The sequence below is a fragment of the Doryrhamphus excisus genome, chromosome 3, assembly GCF_030265055.1.
Source record: "Doryrhamphus excisus isolate RoL2022-K1 chromosome 3, RoL_Dexc_1.0, whole genome shotgun sequence".
NCBI lineage: Eukaryota > Metazoa > Chordata > Actinopteri > Syngnathiformes > Syngnathidae > Doryrhamphus > Doryrhamphus excisus.
Genome location: NC_080468.1, coordinates 5,213,674 through 5,238,502, shown reverse-complemented (window position 1 = coordinate 5,238,502; position 24,829 = coordinate 5,213,674). Strand labels below are relative to the sequence as shown.

General features: G+C 40.5%; 1 protein-coding gene across 4 annotated transcripts in view; it reads left to right on the top strand.

Annotated features, from left to right (window-relative positions):
- Positions 1-3,442: 3,442 nt before the first annotated feature.
- The window catches only part of tnr (tenascin R (restrictin, janusin)), a 155,755-nt gene continuing 134,368 nt past the window's right edge, over positions 3,443-24,829 (top strand). For 2 of the 4 annotated variants that reach the window (XM_058066130.1, XM_058066133.1), the window contains exons 1-2: positions 3,443-3,505; positions 8,286-8,475. In XM_058066130.1, coding sequence (XP_057922113.1) covers positions 8,420-8,475 — 56 coding nt within the window. In that variant the 5' untranslated portion in view covers positions 3,443-3,505; positions 8,286-8,419. Of the gene's footprint in view, positions 3,506-8,285; positions 8,476-20,619; positions 20,858-24,829 lie in introns of those variants that run through there. The other 2 variants (XM_058066132.1, XM_058066131.1) reach the window with 1 other exon arrangement.

Below are 24,829 nucleotides of genomic sequence, written 5' to 3'. Positions count from 1 at the left end.
ATACCCAAATTACCCTAAATGTCCAAAATGAACCAAAATATGATTGAACGGGGCTATTGCATGTAGACCAGATTCTGGTAATTACTTAAAGAGATGTGTTTGTAGGAAGGCCCCTTTCTAACTCCAAAAGACCAAACACCAAAAATTTTGGGATGAACTACAACAAAGATGTATCCTGTCCATTTACACTCAGAACAGAAAAGGATGTTACCCAAACTAATCCCACCAACTACATAAATCAACACACCTCTGTTTTTCCCAACACAGTTTGGGAAAGGTCCATAAAAGGAGTTATGTGTAGTAGAAGCCTATCCAAAAACTCTATCAAAAAACTAAAGAAGAGATTTGAAGCCATGAGACCCAAAAGATTTGACCTTGTACTCTATTTGTATCAAACTCTGACAGCAGTATCTTTAAATATATAGATACTGCGATGAGCATGTCTAACATGTCTAGACTACAAGCCGGATGCCTGACAATTCGGCGGGTATGCAAAGGCTATCAATCTTATTTTATGAAGTGAACGCTCTTATCTCGCCTCGTTCCCGCCAACATTCCTCAGAGAACGTGAAAGGCAGCTGACATGTTTCAACTGCATCTCTCTTCTTTCCCAGCGTCGACGTGACGAAGGGCGATGGAACGTCAAAATGGGAACCAGAGGTCAAATTCCGCTGTGGGCTGACATCCAATGTACTCTTTTTTATTTGTAACCCCGTCTTTCTCCGACGGAGTTACATAGTGATTTTTTTCTTTTAAGGAACAGCAAGGAAGAGGATTGTTGCTGTGGAAATGATCTTCTCGGGGCATTATCTCCTGTTTACAGTCTGGTGGCACATTCTTCTTTCAGAACACATTGAGGATGAATCTTCTACTCATTGGAGAGCATCAGGAAACATACAATGGAACTAGTCTAGTATGAAGAGTTCCGCCCGTTACTACACAGTAGGTTCTTGTAATTGCTTGATTGATGCTTGAAAGCCGGACACCTCTGGCTGACGTATGCATCACAAGATAGATAGATACGTTATTAATCTCCAAGAGAAATTCACATATCAGCAGACATGAAATAACTTGTCCGATACACTAAAAACACCCGGCGGCCAATTAAAACCCCCGAATCGTTTCATTGCACTTGTCATGCAATACAAGAGTTGTTTTGGATAAAACACATGACCGTGCCCAAGGGGATGCTACACAAGAGGCTGCAGATGTGAATAACACTGCTGTTTTGTGTGGGAAGAACCACACAGATGACCCCCAGTCTATTATAGTCACCACCACCACATAGTGCAGGCTTTCATGTATCTTTCAGTGGGTCCTTATTAAAACATACTGTATGAAAGCAGCAGTGTCCTGATTACAAGGGAGAGCAGCACCCGAACTAAGTTAAAGCACGTATTTTAAAGTAAAATTACTAACCATTGTGGATTTAATGTTAAAAAGCTTAATCCTAACGAAGACGAATCTAATTGCTGAAGCTAGTGTTAATACTGGCTACTTATTAAAAACTGTCTGTTGATAAACAGTGACACCTGTTGGTGACAATGTAGACGTGCACATAATTGTACAGCCGTGTTAACGTTGGCTCATTCATTTGAAATGCAAATATAGTGTTATTGTATTGCATGTTCTCCCCGTGGGTTTTCCGGTTTCCTCCCACATTCCAAAAACATGCTCGGTTAATTGGTGACCCCAAATTGTCCATAGATATGAATGTGAGTGTGAATGGTTGTTTGTCTATATGTGCCCTGTGATTGGCTGGCGACCAGTCCAGTGTGTACCCCGCACGCATGCACGGGGATAACATGCAAACTCTACACAGAGATGGCTGAGAGTGGAATCAAACTCATGTCTAGCTGTGCGGCCTGCATGCTAACCACTTCTGAGGCCAACCGAAACTAGAAAGCGGCCTCAATGAAAAAGACCGCATATGCTTTCTTTCTTTATGTAAAACTCTTAAAGGCAGGGGTCTCAAATACGCTGCCCGCGGGCCAAATGTGGCCCGCAGGACACTAGTTTGAGGCCCCCGCCTTGATATGAAAGTTTAATGTTAGTGCGGCCCGCGCAAGTTTGATATGGATGCTGTATGGTATCATGTACCCAGAAAAAATGTTGAAAAAAAAAAGTTTGATTAATGTTCATGTTAAAGGTTAAATAACTGTTAATAGTTATCCTCCCTATCCGTGTGGAAGTGGTAAGTTTTTGGCTATTTAAGTTTAAAGGAAATAACTTGAAGGCTACTGTTTAGGTCGCTAGCTCTCTAGTTTGCGAGTTAGCATGTGTCTCAAGACCCTGCAGTTGCGCAATATGTTGTAAATAAGAAGAGTATAAATGTGACTATAGTCGTGTTTTGTCATGTCTACAGGGCTCTAATAATGCTTTGTTCATTTTAATCTGAAAAAAAAATAATTTGTCTACCCACCAACTATATGTGGTTTCTTAAGTTTTTATTATTTGCCGTTTTATTATTATTATTATTATATTTATTTATTTATTACTGATTGATTGATTTTCTTTATTCTTGATTTGTTTATTTTTTTCATCTTATTTTGTGAAGAAAAATAAAAAGTAAGATATTTGAGAACAGTGGAATGTTTTATCAGAGCTTTTATTGAAGAAAATCGAAACCAAAGCAAAGTTTATTCATTTTTCTGTTTTTAATAAATGCGTTTTTTTTTTTTTTAAAACCTGATGCGGCCCAGTCTCGCCCAGACCCTAGCTCCAGTGGCCCCCAAGTAAATTGAGTTTGAGACCCATGCTTAAAGGCATGTTTACCAGCAATCTGATTAGTCACCCTTCTTTAGCCAACAATTTATGTATTAAGGCCACAACTAGCAACCAAAGTGAACTGAACAAAGTTTTAGTTTTGAGAGAAAGATTTAACACTTTCTTCTAAATTCCATTTGTTCATCTACTTCAAAGTCCACATATTTGATGAAAACCCCCTGAAAGAATTTCCCCTCTTCCAACACTTTTATCCTCTCCCTTGCTGCATGTCAACACTAAAGCTTTGCTTCCAGTCATTTTGAAGAATCTTCCTCAGATTTGTTCTGTGGGAATGAGGTAGCATGTTGCTACACAGGAAGCTCAAGGCTGTGGTGGGGATTAACCCGGCTCATAATTGAAAGATATATGCATATCTCCATTGGCTTGGCTGTTTAACGTGTATCGTATTTTCTCATGCATTTTAAAAGGAGAATGTGTGGAATCTGGCATATCTATTAATTACTTGTCCTTGTATTCCATCATACTGAGTTGTATGCTGTCACATCCTGTTCGTGTTCGGTTCTGGTCTGTGCTGTCTGTGCACCTTGTGGCCTTGTTTGTTGTGATTGGCTCCTCTGTGTGTGTTTCCTCCAATCAGCTTCCTCCTTCATCTTGTGTGGCGCCAGGTGTGTCTCGTTGTGTAATTAGCGTGTGTATTTAGTTCCCAGTTTCGGTCCTGTTTTGTTGGCTAGTCGTGTGTCCTCTGTGGTGAGTCTGCTGTCTGCGCTATGATAATCTGGTAGTATTAACTTCATTCACTGGATTTTGCTTCTTTGTATATTTTTTATCCCGAATGACCAAATGCTTGGTATTACACGTTTTTGAGCAAAATTCCACTGTTGCTGTGCCTGCCTCCTTTCTAATTGGGTCCACCACACCTTGCCTCAACATCCAATATGTATGACAGTATGCATAGGCCATTATTATTATTATTATTATTATTATTATTATTATTATTATTATTATTATTATTATTATTATTATTATTATTATTATTATTATTATTATTATTATTATTATTATTATTATTATTATTATTATTATATTGAATATCCAACGTGGATCCGCAACAATGACTGGAATGAAAATGTTTTCCAGCACCACTAGATGTCACCCAAGTGTTACAAACGCTGTAAATAGACACAAATAGACACCAGAAACACATTTTCAAATTCAATTGTAGTTTATTATCTCCGTTTTAGTGTTTATTTATTTATTAATTTCCTGCATTGGATTCATAGTTGCAATAGAATCTTGGTTAGTGTCATTAATTCGTTCTGGAAGGTCTGACTCTAACTGAAATGGAGGTTAACTGAATACATCCTTCCGATAAGAAATGATGTAAATCCAATAAATCAGTTCCAGAAAGCCAAAAATATTCACACAAAACACTTAATAGTTTTACCTGCAGAAAACAATTCAAAACCTCCCTAATTGCATACAAATGATTAATGAATGGGTTACCTTTAACTGAATTGAAGAAGGAATTCTTGACTGAAAACAGGAAAGTGGTGGTAATTGATCTCGCTTTGATTTGTAACCTGTGTTCATTTCTCTTTCACTCATCATTTAAATACTTTTAGAATTGTTTAGAAAAAACACACACAAAAAAAGAAGACAGTGTATTACAACAAGGCCCACACCATGTTGTATGCTAACTGGAGAAAGCACACAACCGAGACAAAATTATGGTGTCAATTTTCGACGATAGCCGACAATAAATGTTCCACTATATTTGTTTGTCGATAATATTAAGATATTTGGCTTCACAGGACACATGCACACTATTGTATATGCAACATGCTGAATATTCTTTATATTCGCTTACAAGCTAGGGAAATATTTTGAGAATAATACGATTACATAAAAAAGATGTGGATGCGTGTGGTATGTATAGATGCAGCTACATTCAGCAAGAGACTATTTTTGCTTTGCTTTCTGCATTTGCTGAAGGCAGGAATGGTATTCCCACACACAGACTCAAATGTCATAATCCAAGCAGATAGGAATCCACCTGGACCAAATGACATTTTATTGCTTACCAATTCCCAGACATTATTTGTTTCTTCTACGGAAATGCTGCTCTGCATTCTCTGTGCCCATATCCACAGACAAGAGTCATATATATTATTATATAGTTGTATAGGAAATGTCTGGTACTTCAATAGAATTTTTCATTTGGATTTGTATTCTAAAATGGATAATTACATTTGCATTATTTCCATGTTTTGAAATACAAAATAGTCATGTCCACAGCTTTTACCAAATGTGAATATGTTAGGTTTGTAGGTTTGTAAATGACTTCTTAATAATCCCTTACCAAGGTCTATTGCTCACCTCCATTGGTGCCACTGTGATGACATTACAGCAGCATGCTGCCAGACTGTATGGAAAGCGAGCGAGGAAGAAGATGATGCATGAGACGCATGATGGCATCAGTGGCTGCAACTTTATCAACTTACAATGCCATTAAAGCAAGGCCAGAGTGGACATCCTCTGCAATGAAGCCCATTCGCAGTTCATAGAAATGACTTTAAGGTGTAGTCAAAACACTATTAATTGGTTGTCATTGATCCTGTCTGACCATGCTACCACAGACACAATGGATAACAATGTTATCTACTAAATCAACTGTTAAACCCCAAAAAGTAACAAAACCCACAGCATTGCACGTTGCTCTGATGAAGTTAAAAAGCCTACAGAGGAAAACAGCTCTACGCAATCATTCTTTTGTACGATAATGCTGTCTTGTGCGCCACAAGAAAAGGAAAATATCATTGAACAAATTAAAAATATAATTTATGAGATGGACCATAATGCCTAAATTAACAACGTGACCCTCAAATTGCACCAATATCTATTGACAGGGCAGTCCAGAACAGAGGAACAATTTGCCAATTTCCTACAAAGAAGGTCGATTCAAATATCAACGCAATTGATGCTTGCATCTCACTGTATGCCCCGAAACAACACCACACCCGTCAATATTGTTAAGTTTACCAATTCAAAACTGCACTGCTGAAACAGGGAAAGAGGCTGAAAGGTAGAAACGTCTGCATGAATGAGCATCTGACAAAACGCAGTGCTGACATCGTCAAGAAAGCACATGACTTGAGGAAGCAGGGGGAGGTAGAAAGCACTTGGAGCACCAATGGTTAAGTCTACATCAAGCTAAATGGAGGACCAGCAAAGGCAAGAGTTATTTATTCCATGATTTGGATAAATATTAAAGATCATCATCATGACAACAAAGAAAGAATGCTGCAGGTGGAAGAATTACAGTCAATAAAATTCGACATCTCTTCCACTTTGCAAGGGCCTGCTCAACAAGAAGCACAATAGATGGAACAAACGATTGGCGAATTCATAGATCTGAACAAGAACAAGGGGGAAGGAACACCTTATTTTGTTTTGTTTACAAACAATTGCTTTTATTATATGGAAGAATAATGTAACTCATGAATTAGTGCAGGCTAAACACAGGAAGTGAACAAATGTATTAGCAATTCATGTCAAACAGAGAGTAGGTAAGATTAAATAGGCTTTACTTCTTCCTACTCCTTTTCAAATGTCCAAACTTTCAAATTGCAACATGAGGCATTTCAATGTATGGTAAACTGTATGCACGTTGAAAATAAATGAAACCATAATTATAAGCATTGATTACAACCTACTAACCAATTAATCCCAACCCAAACCAACCAATTAAGCAACCATCTGGGAGGGTAACAAAGAGGAACAAATTGCAATGATAATGTATTTTTCCACACATGTTCCGCCGTGTTGCCTGTTGCTCAACATTGCTCATCTTTCTTACTCTCGCTCTCTTTGGTGCATGTTTCAAGTCTCTCATGATGAATCATAAAGGTAAATCCCCCCAAGTATGTATGTATGTAAGATATTACTGTGTGAAGAGGATGAGGTTTGTACTATTTTTCTAGGCTATAAGATGCGGGCAGCTAAGTCTTTAATGTGAGATTATTTGCATCAGTGAATGACTCAAGCTGTCTTGTGGCATCTTTAACTTACAGGAAATACTTGAGCTGATTAAGAGCTTGTTATGCAGGGTCAGCAGGCATGCAAAAATTACACAGACCACGCATACATCACCCCACCCAAATCTATTCCCAATGTGCAAATATTGCTGTCTGCAATGCAATTCAAAACTTAATAGTCCCAAAGTCGAGTCTTTATGAACTGAGCTACTATCGCCTACAGTAAATGACACTATAAACATAGTGACAGCAAAACAGACTCATCACCATTATGTTACAGTATATTGCTTTTAGCTGCCCCCCAGGACAAACACAAATGGTGCGCTGAATTGCTAGTGTGGAGTGGCAGCTGAACTATGGGGTCTTCTTTAAAGGGGACCTATTATGTTCATTTTGGACCCTATTAATTGAGTTGTGCACTGCAATTGAGCAACTACACCAGTTAACCCACACAGAAAGCTTTCTAGATCTTCCAGATTGTGCACCACTTTCTGCAGTGTTTGCATGGGTTTCCTGCTTCCCACCCAAATGATCTGTTTTAATTTATTCCACCCACGGCCCACCTCCAGGCACGCCCACTCTGCTGTGATTGGTCAGACTCCCAAGCGCTCCTGAGGACTTCCGGATACTCGGTCTGCTTTTACTGAGTGCAGGCAATCTGCAGACCATATAAGGACATCCGGATCGCACTGACGTCAGTAGAACTGTTTTACAGAGTATGCAGATCCATCCAAAACTTCTTCCAAATGCGCAATCCCCATTATCTTACGCTTTGGCATTGTTTAACTTGATAATACAGCATTTATACGTCAGAAAAGTGGAAAAAGCATAATAGGTCCCCTTTAAATTCAAGGTAAATTCTACGCAGCACAGCAATACTCGCACATGTAAGTCACCGCCTGCAATGCCATTACCTTAATAGTTACATAGAGGCATAAGACAGAGTGCAGTGCACTTATTATGTTATTTCATGATGGTTTGACCTCCTGTAGAGGGTCTAATGGAGTCTACAGGCACTTTAGGACATCATTTGTAGTGTCTGGCACTTACATGGGAGTGGACATGACACTGATAGGCGACATCATGCTTGTATTGGCAGAATGAAAGACTGTGTTTATTTTATAGATTGGAGTGCTGATGAATTGCAGCTAATATGACTTAGCCTTTTCTTCAACAGAACCCTCTGTTTTCAGGATTCAGACAAATTGTTTGGAATTGACTCTTTCCACTCTTTCTAATCGCAGAGAACACAATGAGTGAGCTTTTACTCCAGATAATTGTTTGGGTGGTAACAAAAGACATTTCCTCTTACGTGTATTTACATTGCATTCACTCATCTGGCAGACTACTTTTATCAAACCAGAATTCACAGTGAGCAGGAGACCCTGGAGTAATCACTTTGTACTATTACTCCATTCAGTGTATCTTTTCAAGGGAACGTGGATATACTTTAGTCAGTGTACATCTTGTATAGAATTACCATATGTTTAGGAGCCAACTTAAATTTTTTTTTGTCCTTTTTAGTAGGACGACAAGACAGACATGACCAAGCTGGAGGAGAGCGTTCGCTCGGTGCAGATGGACGGGCTCCTGTGGGGGGGTTTCCAAGCTGGTGCCAGTGGGCATCAAGAAGCTGCAGATCAACTGTGTGGTAGAGGATGATAAAGTGGACACAGACATCTTGGAGGAGGAGATCACCAAGTTTGAGGACTATGTGAGTACAAAAACAAATAATAATTAAAAAACACTAGGTTTTTGAGTGCAAAAATCTTTATTTGAAGTGTGCTGAAAACCACAATGCTTATTTTAACTGGAGGCAAGACACATTGATCTTTCCACTCACTTGATTCTAAGTATTTCGACAATACTGTCTGTGTGTGGAGTCATTTTCGGTGGATAGTAAATCTATGCTGCTATACAAGCTTGCTATATCAGTTTTATGTGTGTATTAGCTAACATATGTGTCCTGCAGTGACACTAATGCAAATTGCCACCTCAAGGGCAAAATACAGCAGTTGGGGTTGGCATTTGTCATCACTAAACACACACACACACACACACACATGCACGTCCACATACACACTACCACTAATACCACCCAGCAGCTTGATGTCCAAATTAATTAGAGGCAACCTACGTGTGAACGCCTGGCATGGACCTCCACTGCCACTCCTCCCATTCCACCATGCATTTTTTTTTCCCAACTTCACATTTCAACTCCATGCTACAGCATCTTTCAATCGCTGTTTTTAATAATGTGCTGTATGACATTACGTATGGTGATTCTTATTCTGCAGTCCTAACCGTGATATTGTAGGAGTGCAAACAAATAAAATGACATCAAATAAGCCAAAACCTCATTCTCTGCCCACTCTCACAATCCTCCTCTCACTTCTCATCGGATGTCTGCCCACATCCGCCATTAAAATACAAAACGAAAAATAAGCTAAAGCCCATCTTTAGCAGGGTTGTGATATTTCCATAGGTTTGCAGCAGTCAAGGGTTGTGCTTACTGGCCAAGTGCTGCCATTTTTGTACCAAGAAATCACAAAAGATGATCAATCTACACATTTAGAGGTGTTGCTTTTAGAAATAAGCTTCTCATAGCGTCTTGATCTGTGCTGAAAACTCAGAGAGACGTGGCACATATGAACATGCAACAACATCCTTCATGATATGATTGTAGCTGTCCGTTCATCCATTTTTCAGATGTGCATTGAGAGGAAGCAGCTTGGAGATTGTCTGAACTGAAAGCTGTGCAAGATATCAGATGTAGCTGAGGAGATATCCAGAAATTCGTCTTAGCAGGCAGTCGCTCCTTGTTTGCATGTGTATTCATGCATACATGTCCGTCATTGTGTTCTGTGAGACTTGACTCTGAATTAAAACTGGGTTATTTCAAACTACATTCATACATCCATTTTCTATACCGCTTATCCTCACTATGGTGGTGTGTATGCTGGAGCCTATCCCAGCTGTCTCCGGGCGAGAGGCGGGGTACACCCTGGACTGGTCTCCAGCCAATCACAGGGCACATATAGACAAAATCCATTCACACTCACATTCATACCTATGGACAATTTGGAGTCATTCAAACTACATATTTCCAGGAATTAATTTACCTCGGATCAATAATTCCTGGTAATCTGTGTGGTTTCCACCACATCTCAAAGGTCTAGAAAATGTATTCATGTATAAATCGGGTTGATAGAAGAAGCTAAAGGCCAAACCAGCACAACGACAATGCAAGTGTGGTCAAGAATTCTAGGGAATCTGAAAAGTCGAACCCCCAACTAAGCGCATTTTTCAGGCCAGGATAGAGAAAGTTATTTTATTCTAAAATTTTCCAAAATTCTCCTGCTGTGAGAAAGGGGCTATAATGATAACAATATTGAAAATGTCACGACAGTATAACATTGAGTCCAGCTGCCTAGATTCCACAAGGTGCAATAAAATGGAACAAAAACAAAGCTGCATCTTAGACACTTAAATGCTTTTTTTACTGTTTTGTCCAAGCGCTGTACATCCCCGTGTTTTTATCATCAGTGATACACATGGTGGGTGTCTTGGCTTGGCGGACACAGTGGCTCCCATGTGAGTCTTCAGATCCTACAGTAACATAAATAAAACCCCATTTTCTACGCCCGCTGCTTCTACCTTCCCACAATCACCATATTCATCACATCCATCTCAGGGAAATGTACCACGGTGATGATTCATTCCAGCAAAGGTTTTTGAAGTCTGAAGATCTAATTACTGCGCTCGATCAGGAGTTATCATCATTGTGTGTCTTATCTCCGGACGGACGCTTCCCTGACTTCTCTTGCTGTACACAAGCCACACTTCATTTGGGTAAATGATATGCTAATCCTGTTGTGTGTATGAGTGCGTGCTGCCACGCCGACACCACCGCCCCATGCACGCTCGTCATTAATGAGAGTTTGTGGGTGTTTGCGCCAGAGAGGAAAGAAAGTTAGTTTGCATGTGAGATTCAGAGCCGCAAACCCCCCCACTGTGTGATGACTGCAAGGAGCTAATTGCCTGATAATGCTGGAGAAAAATTAAAACTTTGGAATGTACTTTTCTGTTATTTTTTTCATGAATATATTTCAGGGATGGTTTCACTCATTACTAGTTTGTGACAGAGAAAAAGAGGAGGAAAAATACGCTTAATGTTTTTACTTGGAGGGTTCAAGCTAATCGGATGGGATTTGTAAACGTCATAAACCTCAAGGAGAAAACAGAACTGTGAAAGGATACCAAGGCGATAGGAGATGATATCGAGGTACCAGTAGTACTACTGGACAATAATGCTGTCTTGCGTGCCATTCTTTAGGAAGAGAAAGAAGCAAAAGAAAATACGTATTAAGCAAATGAATGAGATGGATGGGAATGAACAATGTGACCCAGGTCAAATGACTGGCCGCTCCAGAATAGAGGCGAACCAGTTGACATAGATGTTGCCTTAGCAAAGCATTTACCATGTAGCTTCAACATACTCCTACAGTGAAAGGAGGTGAATGTAGGTATTAACACCATATAAAATAACATAATCATGCCAGTGTTTATTTTTATGCTCGGGGTCTCCTGATAATAGCAAATGCAGAATTATCTGTCACCACAAACAGGTTAAAGCATTGAAAGACAAAGTGCAGTAATCTCCTGCGGGGTTTATGAGAATCATTCATAGATTAATAGAGTGTACAAATGTGTGTCCCTAGACGACTTTATGTCCCATAATACTTACGATTGCTATTTTACTTCCCGAGTTGGACGTTGTAGCATAGTCTATAGTCTCTTTCTTATATGTGCCATGTAATGAAAGGGTGAATAATTTGGTTTTAGTTTTGTTTTACTGCACCATGTTTGAATTATCTTTACACTTGACAGTTCATTCATTCATTCATTTTCTACCGCTTTTCCTCACGAGGGTCGCGGTGGGTGCTGGAGCCTATCCCAGCTGTCTTCGGGCGAGAGGCGGGGTACACCCTGGACTGGTCGCCAGCCAATCACAGGGCACATATAGACAAACAACCATTCACACTCACATTCATACCTATGGACAATTTGGAGTCGGCAATTAACCTAGCATGTTTTTGGAATGTGGGAGGAAACCGGAGTACCTGGAGAAAACCCACGCATGCACGGGGAGAACATGCAAACTCCACACAGAGATGACCGAGGGTGGACACTTGACAGTTAAAAATGTAAAATAGCGCCATGCAGGAAGTTGACTAGACTTCAACATCCTTGCTCCATGTAATGCAAGGGTGAGTAATTTTGTTGTATTTTTGTTTTATTGTACACTGTTGAAGTTATTTTTACATGGGTATCAAGGTTAACAATGTAAAAAAAAAGTGCTATGTACGAAATAAATTCTCAAATTCCTTTCATCAATGTGATGGAAGGGTACATTTCTAGTTTTGATTTAGTTTTATTGTAGCGTTAAATTCTGACACTTGTATGACAGCTAGCATGTTTAGATGTTGTTTGGGGAGGTTGTTGGTATGAATTGCCATTCACGTTTCTGTCAGTCTACCCTGGGGCATACTAATGTAGCCTACCAACACAGTATTTTCATGTTTTCCCAAAAATGTACCATTAGGGAATAGATTTCTATATCTCTTTCTGGCCTCTGTGTACTGTGTGAGTGACTTAGACATGCTACCTGTACCAGGAGCTCAGAGAAGGCAGCGTTCATCAGTTCTCCTCCCTGCGCAACAAAATAAAATCCAATTATGCTCTGCAAGCTCTCGCTCCTCTGGCTTAAGATGAAGCTACTCAGAAAGGCTTAGGTGCTCCCAATTCATCCTCATTTCTTTCTCGACATGAGAAGACAGATGTATTTTATTGGATGTGTGCTTGTTGAGCCTGAGGGATGAATCACTCGTCACCAAGGACGAAGCTGAAGGATGGATGATGACAAGATATCCCGCAAAGGTCACATGGCTTTTTTTCTCCAATACATTGATGTTTAATCATTGACAAGATAGTCACAATGTTCTGTTTGCTGTCTTTTGAGGCTCTCCTTCGCCCACACATTCCTTTAGTATAAGTAATTCTTCCATTTTTTTTTATTTTTTGGCAATGATTCCCTCTTGCATTGTGCTGCTTTGAGAGCGACCTTGACCCGAATGACTGATTGGAGACACACAGGCAAGAAATGCTGATTGAAATTTGCTGCTTGTTTTTTCTGCTGAGCTTAGAAGCCGCATATATGGTGGTACATGTCAGCAGGTCACATCACATCGTCACATGTAGGCAAAGGTGAGCAGTACACATTCTACCACGAATGCAAGGTTTTCATGATGGTTAAAGTTGACTTTTTCAAAATGGCTGCTGTCAATATGCAGTCTAACACGCATATATCAACCTTTATTTGCTAACTTGTGTGGGTAACACAGCAATCGACGCAGCAGAGCTCCTGTTATTGCTGTCATGATTTCCTGCGTTGAGGTCACAGATCAACGATTTAATCTTTTCCCTGCCAAGCCGCCCGCTTGCCATCAACACTGCAGTCACTCTCTGCTTTGTCACAGTATTAGTGTGGCCTAAGACTGAAAGAAGACAGGGAAAAAGAGACAACATCTCTGAAATTTCAACCTGATTTCCACACTGTGTAATACATTGTTACACCCTCTGCCGTTGCTTTGTTGCTTTGTCTCCTTCTCTCTATTTCTCCATCTAATGGAATACAATCTGCATGTATGTGCATGCGTGGATCTTTAATGGAACTTCTGAAGTCCTATCATCTGGAATTCTATCAAAATTTGGGGAAAATATGCCAAAAGTAAAACCCCAATCGATTAAGACCTCAAATAATCTTATGGGACAGCATTTCAGTGTGTGTTACAAAAGTCTAGATGTGTCTTTTGCTTTTTCTTTGGCTTGTTGAATGTCTTTTGTGGTTAATTTGACTAAAAATAGACCGCTGTTGAATGGCTGCACTGCATGCATAATGTAATGTCAGATGTCATACTATATATTAAAAAAACAATGCGAGTGTCAAAAAATTAACCCCAAAGATTTCTCTTTGGCTTCTTTGCAACACTCCATTTGGAAAAAAAAAAGTAGTGTTATTGAGCATATTCCGTGACACCTGTAAACGAGCGTCTAAAGCTGCACGACATCACGTGAGATTAAACATATTGTACAACACCTACGCACGTACCCAAAGATGAACTCTGGGCTTATGTTTAGCTTTTTCTTTGGCTTTTTGTTTCTTCTTTGACACCTGTGCAAAGAAAAGGACTGCTGTCATATATGACATCAACTGAAAAACTGTGCATTTTTCTTTTTCTTTTTTTTTTTTAAGGAAGCCATGTTGTGACATTAATTCCAAATGAATGATGACCATGCACATACAGTGTTATTAAGGTATTGTTGAATGTTTTCCAGTGTTAACTTCTTTTTACACTTATGTAAGACGCAAGAGTTTGTCATTTTAGATAAAACTTTCAGCATTTAGGGGTCAGCATTAGCAGCCGGTTGCTTATTTGAGTATCTTGTGTTAAGAATCTAATGCAAGGGTTTACAAAGTGTGGCCCGGGCACATATAATTTAAAGGAAAGGGGACCTATGATGCTTTTTCCACTTTTCTGACCTATAAATGTAGTTAAAATGATGCCAATTTTTTTGGCATTCCCAACAACTCCGCCATCAGGCAGAGGTGGTTGGAGTTCCTGATTCCCTACCAAAAAGTGATCAAGTAATCAGGTGCACCTTATGCGTGCACTGACTTCCAAAATCTGTTGCATGTTGCTGTGCTGCTTTGGTTTGCGCTCTGCTTGATTGACGGTCAGACCATTTCCCGCTGACACAGAGACGTAATGCGTAGGCTGGCAGTAATAAACCAAGCATGATGGTGACTGTTTGACCCAGGAACAGATTATTTATATTTAGATGGATTTTGATCGGAATAAATTCCATTATCGACCGTCCCCCCCCGCCTCTCGCTCAAAGTCAGCTGGGATAGGCTCCAGCATTACCCCCATGACCCCCGTGAGGATAAGTGGCATAGAAAATGGATGGATGGATAAATTCCACTATGAAAAAAAATTACTAGCATCCCTGAGCAAATTGTATTTATTTTTAGAGCTTCCAGTGTGGTTTTGCTTTTACCCAAATTTTATTGTAAGACTATTTGTGTGAAAAATTTTCTGTGCAACAAAAAAATGCAACTTTAAACATGGCTCCAGGCAAAGTCAACACCGGTTGTGTGGGAGGACTCCTGTGCTGACAAACGATTGTTGATTTGAACAGTAAAACAGCGGGAGTGTTGAGAGGAAACACTGCATAGTCTCACACCGTTTGAATAGCGGAAGCTTGAATACCACATACTTTATGCAGGCAGGTAAACAAATAAACCACAAACCACGCAGATGAAAGGAAGATTACATAAATTCAGTATTGGTTTATGCTAAAAGCTGTGTGCACACAAAAAGTATTGTACTGACTGAATGTAAGACAACCCTGAATGTAAGGTGATCGACCTTTTTGTAGAGAAAGTAATTATAATAAAAACAAGACAAAATTGATCTTTTTCATTTCATTCATCATTTCCTTTACCCAAATAACTTTTATATGCTCATCAGTTTTTTTGATGAGTCTACATCATTGAGCACCCATCCTCATCTTTTTATAGACTTTTTAAAGATGTTATACTATATGGGTCAATATGGTAATTCCTCATAAGTGTATCTGCACATGTACCCAGATTCTCACCAATTTTAATGGGTTCTTCTTTTGGCAAGCTTTTTATGCAATGTACAGTATGCAACTATATATATTCATTCATTCATTCATTTTCTACCGCTTTTCCTCACAAGGGTCGCGGGGGTGCTGGAGCCTATCCCAGCTGTCTTCGGGCGAGAGGCGGGGTACATCCTGGACTGGTTGCCAGCCAATCACAGGGCACATATAGACAAACAACCATTCACACTCACATTCATACCTATGGACAATTTGGAGTCGCCAATTAACCTAACATGTTTTTGGAATGTGGGAGGAACTATATATTGTAGCGTCGTTGCCGACGCTAGGGAAATCACATGACTGTGGTCGCTGACAAGCTCTTTATTGACAACAATAATAGTGGCTACTGTCGGCCGTAACCACGCCGTTGCAACTGCCGCCAGCAACACAACAACAACACTTCCTTCACCAGACACGCCCCCACCCCTGGTGCATTCACGGTCACCCGGAACAGTCGGACACCCAAGAGCACAACGTAAACATGAAAACATCAGGGTCGCTACAATATATTGTACTTGTAATTATGTCAAAAATAACACCTGGCATCGACGATACAAAAATATAAAAAAATGCAAATATATGAGACAACGAAGAAAATACATAATTTATGACATAAAATAAAAAAAGGGTTGAATAATCACTGCAACAAATGTGCCGATCAAGCAACTTTAACCTCCTCAAGCAGATGAAACTCGTCATTCAGTCAGCAGTTTGGAATTGCCCGAAGGACTTAATCACTCAAACATCTTCACCCTTGTGTATCGGAAAACTGTGAAGTAAAGGAACAACAACAACAACAGCATTTGCCTTTACACTACATTTGCCTTTCGGACACTGTGGACTTTACACTTTTGGGCCACCTCTGTGTGTTTTTAAACGTCGCTTTTGGTTAACCATGCCTCTCCAGTTTGAGTCAATACCCTGGTTGTCTAGTTGTGACAGAGTTGCAGTGTGAAGGGAAAAGCTATATTGATTGGCGAGGGCAAGGTTTTATCCCCTGTCAGCACCCCTGATCCTCCTGAGGCACACACGCACAAACACCCACCCACACACATCATATGAGCTAAATACTGAAGAACGTTTCATTTTGCCCTTGTCTGTGTTTTATGACAAATTAAGGTTCTTATGTCATATATATTTAGCCTTTTTCCAGGAAGACTCTTTGGCGCTATTTTGTTGTGGCAATGAAATGATGAAATGATGCATGTAAAAAGCTTCCCAGAACTGAAGAATTGTATTATTTTTATTATTCAGTTGCCGTATTGATGTGTGCTGACTTTCTATTCTCAATAGTCATTTTGCAACGGCAAAGCAAAAGCACTCACTGAGCCAACCAAAGCTTGGCAAGTCTTTGATAAGAAACCTATTACAGGTCTTATTTAGTTGAGCATCGCATCTTGGTAAATATAAACAGTGTTGCCTGCAGCGTGAATGTGACAGACACAACAAACCCATTAAGCCTTGTTTGACAACGTAGTACAAAGACAATTGGGAACAATTAAGGGCACGCCGATAACAGATGATGTGATTGAAATCATTGCTCACCATCACATTTTCATGAAATGGTCCATCTCACCGTAATAGACGGCACTGCAAGGAATGGCTGCACTTTATGGGATAGTGAAAATGCATTCATTTCCACATGACTGGTTATTTGTAGAGGTAAACAAAACAGAACGCTTGGAAGTGTCCTATAGCTTGTAGGTAATGTTTTATATAATATATACAGTATGTAAGGATGGCCATAATTGAACAATGATTATGTTGAATTGTTTGCATTTCTAAACAAAGGTATTATCTGTGGGGGGGGCAGAGGAGGGACTTTTATTAACTGGAAAAACACATTATGAAGTACACCTTCCTTCTCCAAGAAAGGATACTTTGATGTAAAGGTCTGATCACCTCCTGGCTGGTGAAGTTGGGTAAATAATCTTGGCAGTCAAATTCATTCATTCAGCAGAACATCTAGCGCTAGCTGGCACTTTTTGTCTATTTCAATAAAGATTAAAAAGGATGTGCAAGGATGGCTGACAAGCACCAAGGACACCAAATGGATATGACTGTTCCCTTCCGTAGAACGCCCTGCGCGGGTTTGGGAACCGTGATGGGAAGCAAACTCCAAATACAAAGCTTCGGGAACATGTACTGTGAAGCCATTAATTGCACCAATAGAGGCCCCAAAATACCAGACTTGTTATTTTTGGGGTTCCCAAAAACAAACACACGTGCGTGTGTGTGTGTGTGTGAGATAAAAAATGTATAACACTGGCAGGTGGTCCAGTAGCCTTAGTTTGCAGTTACTGAGGTTGAACGATACCTGTAGTTTTTCCACCAGGGTTGGGCACACCACAGCAACCATTTTGGCCCATTCCTCCACACATATCTTCTCTAGATCTGCAAGGTTTCCAGGCTGTCGCTGACAAACAGGAAGTTTGAGCTCCATCCAAAGACTTCCTATTGAGTTTAGGTCTGGAGACTGGCTAGGCCACTCCAGAACCTTGATATATCTCACAGAGCCACTCCTTGGTTATCCAAACTGTGCTTCGGGTCCCAGCCACGACCCATCTTCAATCCTCTAACTGAGGGAAGGAGGTTTTTCTCCAAAATCTTGCCATACATGGCTCTGGTCATCCTCTCTTTAATACAGAGCAGCCGTCCTGTCCCATGGGTAGAAAAACACCCCCAAAGCATGATGCTTCCACCCCCATTCTTCACAGTAGGGATGATATTTTTGGGATGGTGTTCTTCATTCTTCCCCCTCCTAAGACGTTGAGTGGAATTAAGACCAAAAAGTTGTATTTTGGTCTCCTCAGGATCATCCAAATGGTCATGGACAAACTTAAGACGTGCACCTAAGATTAAAATTTCAGACCCCTCCAAGATTTCAAGGTGGGAGAACTTGCAAAATTGCAGGGTGTTCAAATACTTATTTTCCTTACTGTATAACACGCCGTTCTCAAGGTGAAGCTTTTCCCACTGGTGAAGGAGTTTTCTTGCTGGACCACTGACTCCTCTTTTCACTGCACTTGTCAGTGTGTTGGTGGTCTCTTTCAATTGAATGACTTGACCAATGACGGGGTCATTTTGTGGAGCTTTGGAAGCAGTTCTGGCAGCTGCACGGTTCAACTATCGGGTTCAAAACAGTGACGTAGGCGACGGCTTGTTTTGTGGCGGCTTTGCTTTTTTTCCATGTTGCCAGGGAGAGAGACAGAGAGAGAGATGCCTTTATTAGTCCCACAAGGGGAAATTTCAGATTTCCTTTTCACCTGTTCATACATATACAACATACTATACAGTGAGACAAAGGGTGGACCCCACAGTATGATTGGGCGATGAATTATGGGGCAGAAGGGGAACAACGACAGTAGAGGGGAGGGAAAAAATACAAATTCCAAACTAAACTCCTTTATAGAGGAGCACAGTATGGGACCGTTAAGTATGGTTGTCACTTGTCACTTTTTTCCTGCATGAGTGAACATACTTGTCAATGTCCAATGGTATCCTTGACAATGTATCGGCATCCACATTAGCCTTCATGGCAGATACTGGACATCAAACTGGATGTTGGCTAGCTCACCAACCCAACGGTGGTGAACTTTGCGGTGCTCATTACATAGGTCAATGGGTTGTCAGTATATAATACGTACATTTAAAAATGGGGCTCGTTTGAACAAAGCTTACCTGCACAGGTGTCAACTTCCTGGAGCCATATGCAATAGTCCTGAGCTCTCCTCCTTGGCGCTGGGAGGTCAATGCACTATGATGACGGACCATGGTATCCCTGGTCCCACTGTACTGTGATTCTCATTAAGTCCAGACCTCTAAATTTACTGGTTGCAGCGTACACACCAGAATTTACGGTATGTTCTGTATTAGCTGAGGAAACCTAATAGCTTACGGACATCTCCGACTGTGCGTGGGACCTTACTCCTCAAGGCTTGGGTGGCTTCCATGTCTTTTGGGTCTATTCAGACTTCATCCGAAAGTCTTCTTTTCTGCAACATCTTGCAGAGAGTCGAGCACTTCTTCCATACTTTGTTGAAAGGCGTCAGGGGGATTTGAAAGCCCAAAGGGCCAAAAGCGTTAATAGGTGAATCTTCATTGTTGGCCTTGGTGCTGTCCATATGATCCGTCTCCACTATGTTGTTGTTGATTGGCTGGAACACTGTGAAGCTGTACACAGCTGAGCCATGTTGGATGTGATTCCCCACTGCTTGATGTGGTGGACCGCTACCAAACCATCACTAACATCTAGCAACTCCAGCCACTGGTTCAGATGAGGTGAAATCAACAGGAACCTTGCACTTCATGTAGGCGACACAGCCTGGGTGGATGACAACATCTTGACAACCAAGTCTCAATTCTTTGGTCTGTATTAAGGTCAATGGTCTCAGCCTTCTCTGTTTCAGTCTGCATGGCTTCTCCCAGTAGCTCGGCAACATGTTGGCCCGCTGGTTCAGGAATCACTGGATTGATGTTCCATCCCAACCAGAGGGTTTGTTGGCCTGTTAAAACGGGGATAAATGAGTGAGACATGCTAACGATGTCTTCCTACATCGGCCTACTTGGTAGAATGTACACGCTGGACTGGTCACATGAATAATACATGAATAATATTGACATACAATATTCTGACACAATTTGCATTCATAAACATTGGTTTATTAAATAAATAGTACACTTGTAATAGCGAAAGACTCCAACTTCAGAGTTGGAGTTATGCAACACTCTAGTTGGGTCAATTATGGTCATAGAGATGTGGCGACAGCATCTGCAAGGTGTTTTTTTTGGGGGGGGGGGCAGAATTCCAGGCTGCTCCACTCCTTTATGTTCAAATTTTAGACCCTGAGCATCATGAAGGGAGCCACTAGAGGCTGCACTGGCTGTGCCACCCGTGTGCTAGATCAATGAGGAGAGAGGGAGAAAGTAGCAGAGAAATCAATTGAGAAAGGAGAAAATAAGATGGTGAGATAGCAGTGGGAGAGAGCGACAGCGTGAAGAGGTAGTCTGAGTGAGCAGCTGACAGCCTGAGAAAGCGAGAGAGAGGGGGAGAGAGAGAGAGAAGTGGGTGGGGGTCGTCTCAGCTCACCATAGAGAGGGAGAGCGAGCGGAGCATCACCCTGTGTTTATCCTCGCATTCCCCACTGCAACTGAGCCACTGAGAGGGGAGCGCGCATCTGACTGAGCCCAGTGGAAGCCGCAAGGACCAGCATCACCGCTGAGACATCCATGCACCGAGCTCCACAGGAAGGACGTCCGTAAACCAGCCACGATAGACCCAGAGAACGAGAGAGAGCAAAAAAATAGAAATTGGAAGCTTTCTACAAGTCACATCATAGCTGGTGAGTGAAGTTACGGATGTGTGTCTGAAGTTCCTCCCGTCTGTTCTCTCAGGAGAAAAAATAGTTGTTACTCTGGTTGCATGGCGTACTAAACAAATTGTCTTAATTGTGCACTCGTTTCAGCTGACCCAGCAGACACTTCATTCGGTGCACCTTTTTAAATGTCTAACAAAACAAGACATCACGCTCAGTTTAGTGTGTTTTGTGCAAGAATAATGCATGGTGTAGCCCCATTCATTATACTACCGTAAAAGGTGTTTCTTACATTTTGTTTTGGGTCAAAATGTATGAAGCACCTGTCAGTACAATGTGTTTATTTAGTGGTCATAGTTTGCAGGTGCAAACTAAGAGGTTGGGATCAAAATATTAGAAACACCTCTTAGTATGATGCATTGCGTGATACCGATGCATCAATCTGAGCGCTGGATGCATTGTTTTGACCCTAACCATAATATTATTAATAATATTAGGGTGCATTGTTTTGACCCTAATCGTATTATTAATATTATTAGGGTGCATTGTTTTGACCCTAACCATATTATTAATATTATTAGGGTGCATTGTTTAGACCCTAACCATAATATTATTAATAATATTAGTGTGCATTGTTTTGACCCTAACCATAATATTCTGAACATGTCTCAGTATGATGCATTGCACCGCTGCAAACTACAGCCACAATGATACCCACAGAATTAGAGATTATTGTGGTATAAGGTGTACCTAATGTTGTGACTGATGAGCATTAACACACAACTTTTGTCATGTCGGCCTCATCTTGAAAATAAGCAAATCAAATCTAATAATACAAATGATTGTCTCGCTTTCACCCATAGGTCGTCAACCTAAGGCACACGTATCACTATTTTCTCGCGGTTGTCCAACAAATGACCTGCAAGCTTTAGTGGACCAAAAAAGACAGCTGTCTCGTTCTTCTACCGCTTCTGCGGGATGAAGAAATGAAATACTTATTTTGTTGTCAACATGCTGCACACACTTTCATGATGCCTGTTAAAATCTAATGTGAGGTCAACTCAATAGTTCAAATAACACAACAGAACTGTCTTTGCTGTTTTACAGATATGATGGAATGCTTAGCAAGAGAAGTCCAGTGCACCTTCTTCACTCATGCTGAGTTACAAATGTTCAAACTCATTTAGAAATACTTTAAATCCCCATCTATCTTCTGCTAATCGTTGAATGAACATTCCATGTTGAGTTCAATTTGTAAACGCCCTGCCGTGCTTGATATGCCCATCTATCTGCACGCGTCTCTTTCTAGAACCTATCCACCCGACCCCTTGCGTTAGACTCCGCACTGGTCTGTGAAGGTTATTGTCATCTATGGAGTTGCTTTAATTTGTCAAAGCCGAGTGAGGCCCACGTTGTCCATGGTCACAGCAGGCGGTAGCAGGGAGGGGGATGCAGCTGAAAGTGGTGCTGATGTGGAAAGCAAGGGAGTGAGAGACTGACAGGAAAATGGCACAAGCTGTGAAAATGAGAAAGCCAAGCTGCGAGGAAAAAAAAACAGCAGTTCACTTTCTTTTGTAAAGAACACTGAAGAGTGAATTTCTGTCAGTATTTCCATTTCCTTACTGTTTGTATTGTACTGTCATTAGGCCATCAAAACATTGTAAACATGTGACTCTGGTGTCATTGAGCCGAGATGCAGAACTCGAGCAATTTCTGTCTCCATCCTTCTTTGTTTTTTCCACTTATCACTCTGTCTGTCCTTGACACTCAACTGAATAGGCTTAACTGTGTCCTCAAATGCTGTTTATTACAGTATATGTATCTCATTTAGTGCAGCATTTATTCATATTACCAGTTGAGCCCTCTGGCGACCAGTCCAGGGTTTACCCCGCCTCTCGTCCAAAGACAGTTGGGATAGGCTCCAGCATACCCGCGGCCCTAGTGACGATAAGCAGCATAGAAAATGGATGGATAGAGCCCTGACTGAATTAGACTTTTCTACATTCAGTTTAGCTTGTTAGCTAGTGCTTCATAACCAAACACTCCCACTCAGTTGGGGCCAGACATCAGCAAATCTTGTTTTTGAAATTTACTTTTTCTTTGGCTTTTTAATGATTCCATCACTGAAGTGTACAAGTGAGAGAAGAGAGATGAATGAAAGTCATTTTCAGTAATTTTCTTAATTTTTTAAATTTGTGATTTCATTTTATTTGTATTTTTGAATATTATTTTTTGTTGTCTCTTGCCACTTTGCATTTCCAAGTTCGCGTGTCACTCTTTAAAAAAAACATATTCATGAATCATGCAGGTTCCTAGTTGAATGTGGCCTATTATTCATGAAAATTATGCATGTAGAAGCAAATTCTATGTATATTTTGGCTAAATTAAGTAAAATAAAAATACCAACACAGCATACGGCATTCATAAGACACATTCAAAGAGCCTGTGAATGATATATGGTATTCTTCACTGGTCACCGGGTGTCAGTAATGTTACTGCAATGTTTGGTGAGACACACAAATGGCAGATTTGATCTTTGATTTGCTCTCTGAACCCCAGACGTGACTTTCTGTCTTAGGGAACACATTTATAGCAATGAACACAAGACTTATAAATGTCTTGAATGCTGTATTTATTCTTATTTTTGTAAAGGTGACTATGTGAACTGTGCAGAAATGTACTTGTCAAGGTCAGGTCTGGAATCACTCAACAGCAATAAACAGGTGATTGCTGTATATATTGCTCAGAATAATGTCATCAAGAGTTATTATAGTGGAGGTCTGCATGGATGGAGTTCAACTCTTGAAATCCACAGCGTCTCTGCTGGTTAATAATCAACTAATCAATTATCACACCTTTCATAGGCTTCATCTATGTTGTAGAGTCATCAGTCTGAATGTAAAGACATCCACCTCACCGACTGCTCTTCCTCTGCTCGTTCATCTGGAGGTTTCAGCAGTTTGTTGCTGGGTAGGTTTTTATTGCAGATGGGCCCTGTAAGAGCCTCTGCAAAGGGCTTAAATATGGAAAAATATTGTCATAAATTGCAGATGAGGCAGCCGGCATTTGTTAACCTTTACACACGTTGATGCTGCTTGTGTGTTAATTTCTTTCACCGTTTCCATCCCATTCACATCTCTAGTATTTTATCACCAATGTGAGACAAGGCTGCCCTAGTCTTGCGTGGCGATTAATAATTAACATAATTAGGGCACTTGTGCTTTCCTTTTTGCATTAGTGTTAATTGCTTACTTGCCATTAGGTAGAGCGTTAAACATGGACCTATCCAGCTTTCATTAGTGCCTGCATCGTCTATCAGATGCCAATGAGATTTATAAAGAAACTGCGCTAAGAAGGAGGGAAAGCATCATCAGTTTTCTTTGCCGTAATTCCATCCATTCATCCATTTTCAATAGCGCTTTTTTCTCACTTGCTGTAACTAAAACGGTAAATTCACAGATTCTCTCTGTGCTCATTACACTAACAGTGTGGCAGTTTTGCACACAAGCTAATTGAATTATAAACATCCTGCCAATCATTTATTAGTATTTAGTTGTAACAATCTGGTGTCTAAATACTTTTGTTTGACCATATTTACCTGTTAATAAGATGAGGAAAAAAAACAAACGCAGGCGTGAGTGTGACTATAGCGTGTGTCTATATGTGCCCCGTGATTGGTCCGTTGGACCAGTCCAGGGTGTACCCTGGGATAGGCTCCAGCATAGAAAATGGATGGATGGATGGACATTACTCAGGCACATGCAGAGTGTAATACAGTACTTAATATGTCATGTGGAAGCCGGTTCAATATTTAATTTTGCATTTGCTCATACAAGTTGATGTTGAAGTTGATGGTGTTTTCCATGGCAGCTATATTGTATTTTTTTTTTTTTAGCGAAGCAAAGATGAATGTGTCGATTACGCTCATCTCATCACGGCACTTTCCTGTCTAAATGCCTGAGGTCTCGCACAGTACATGTGTGTGCTTTATATTTGTCT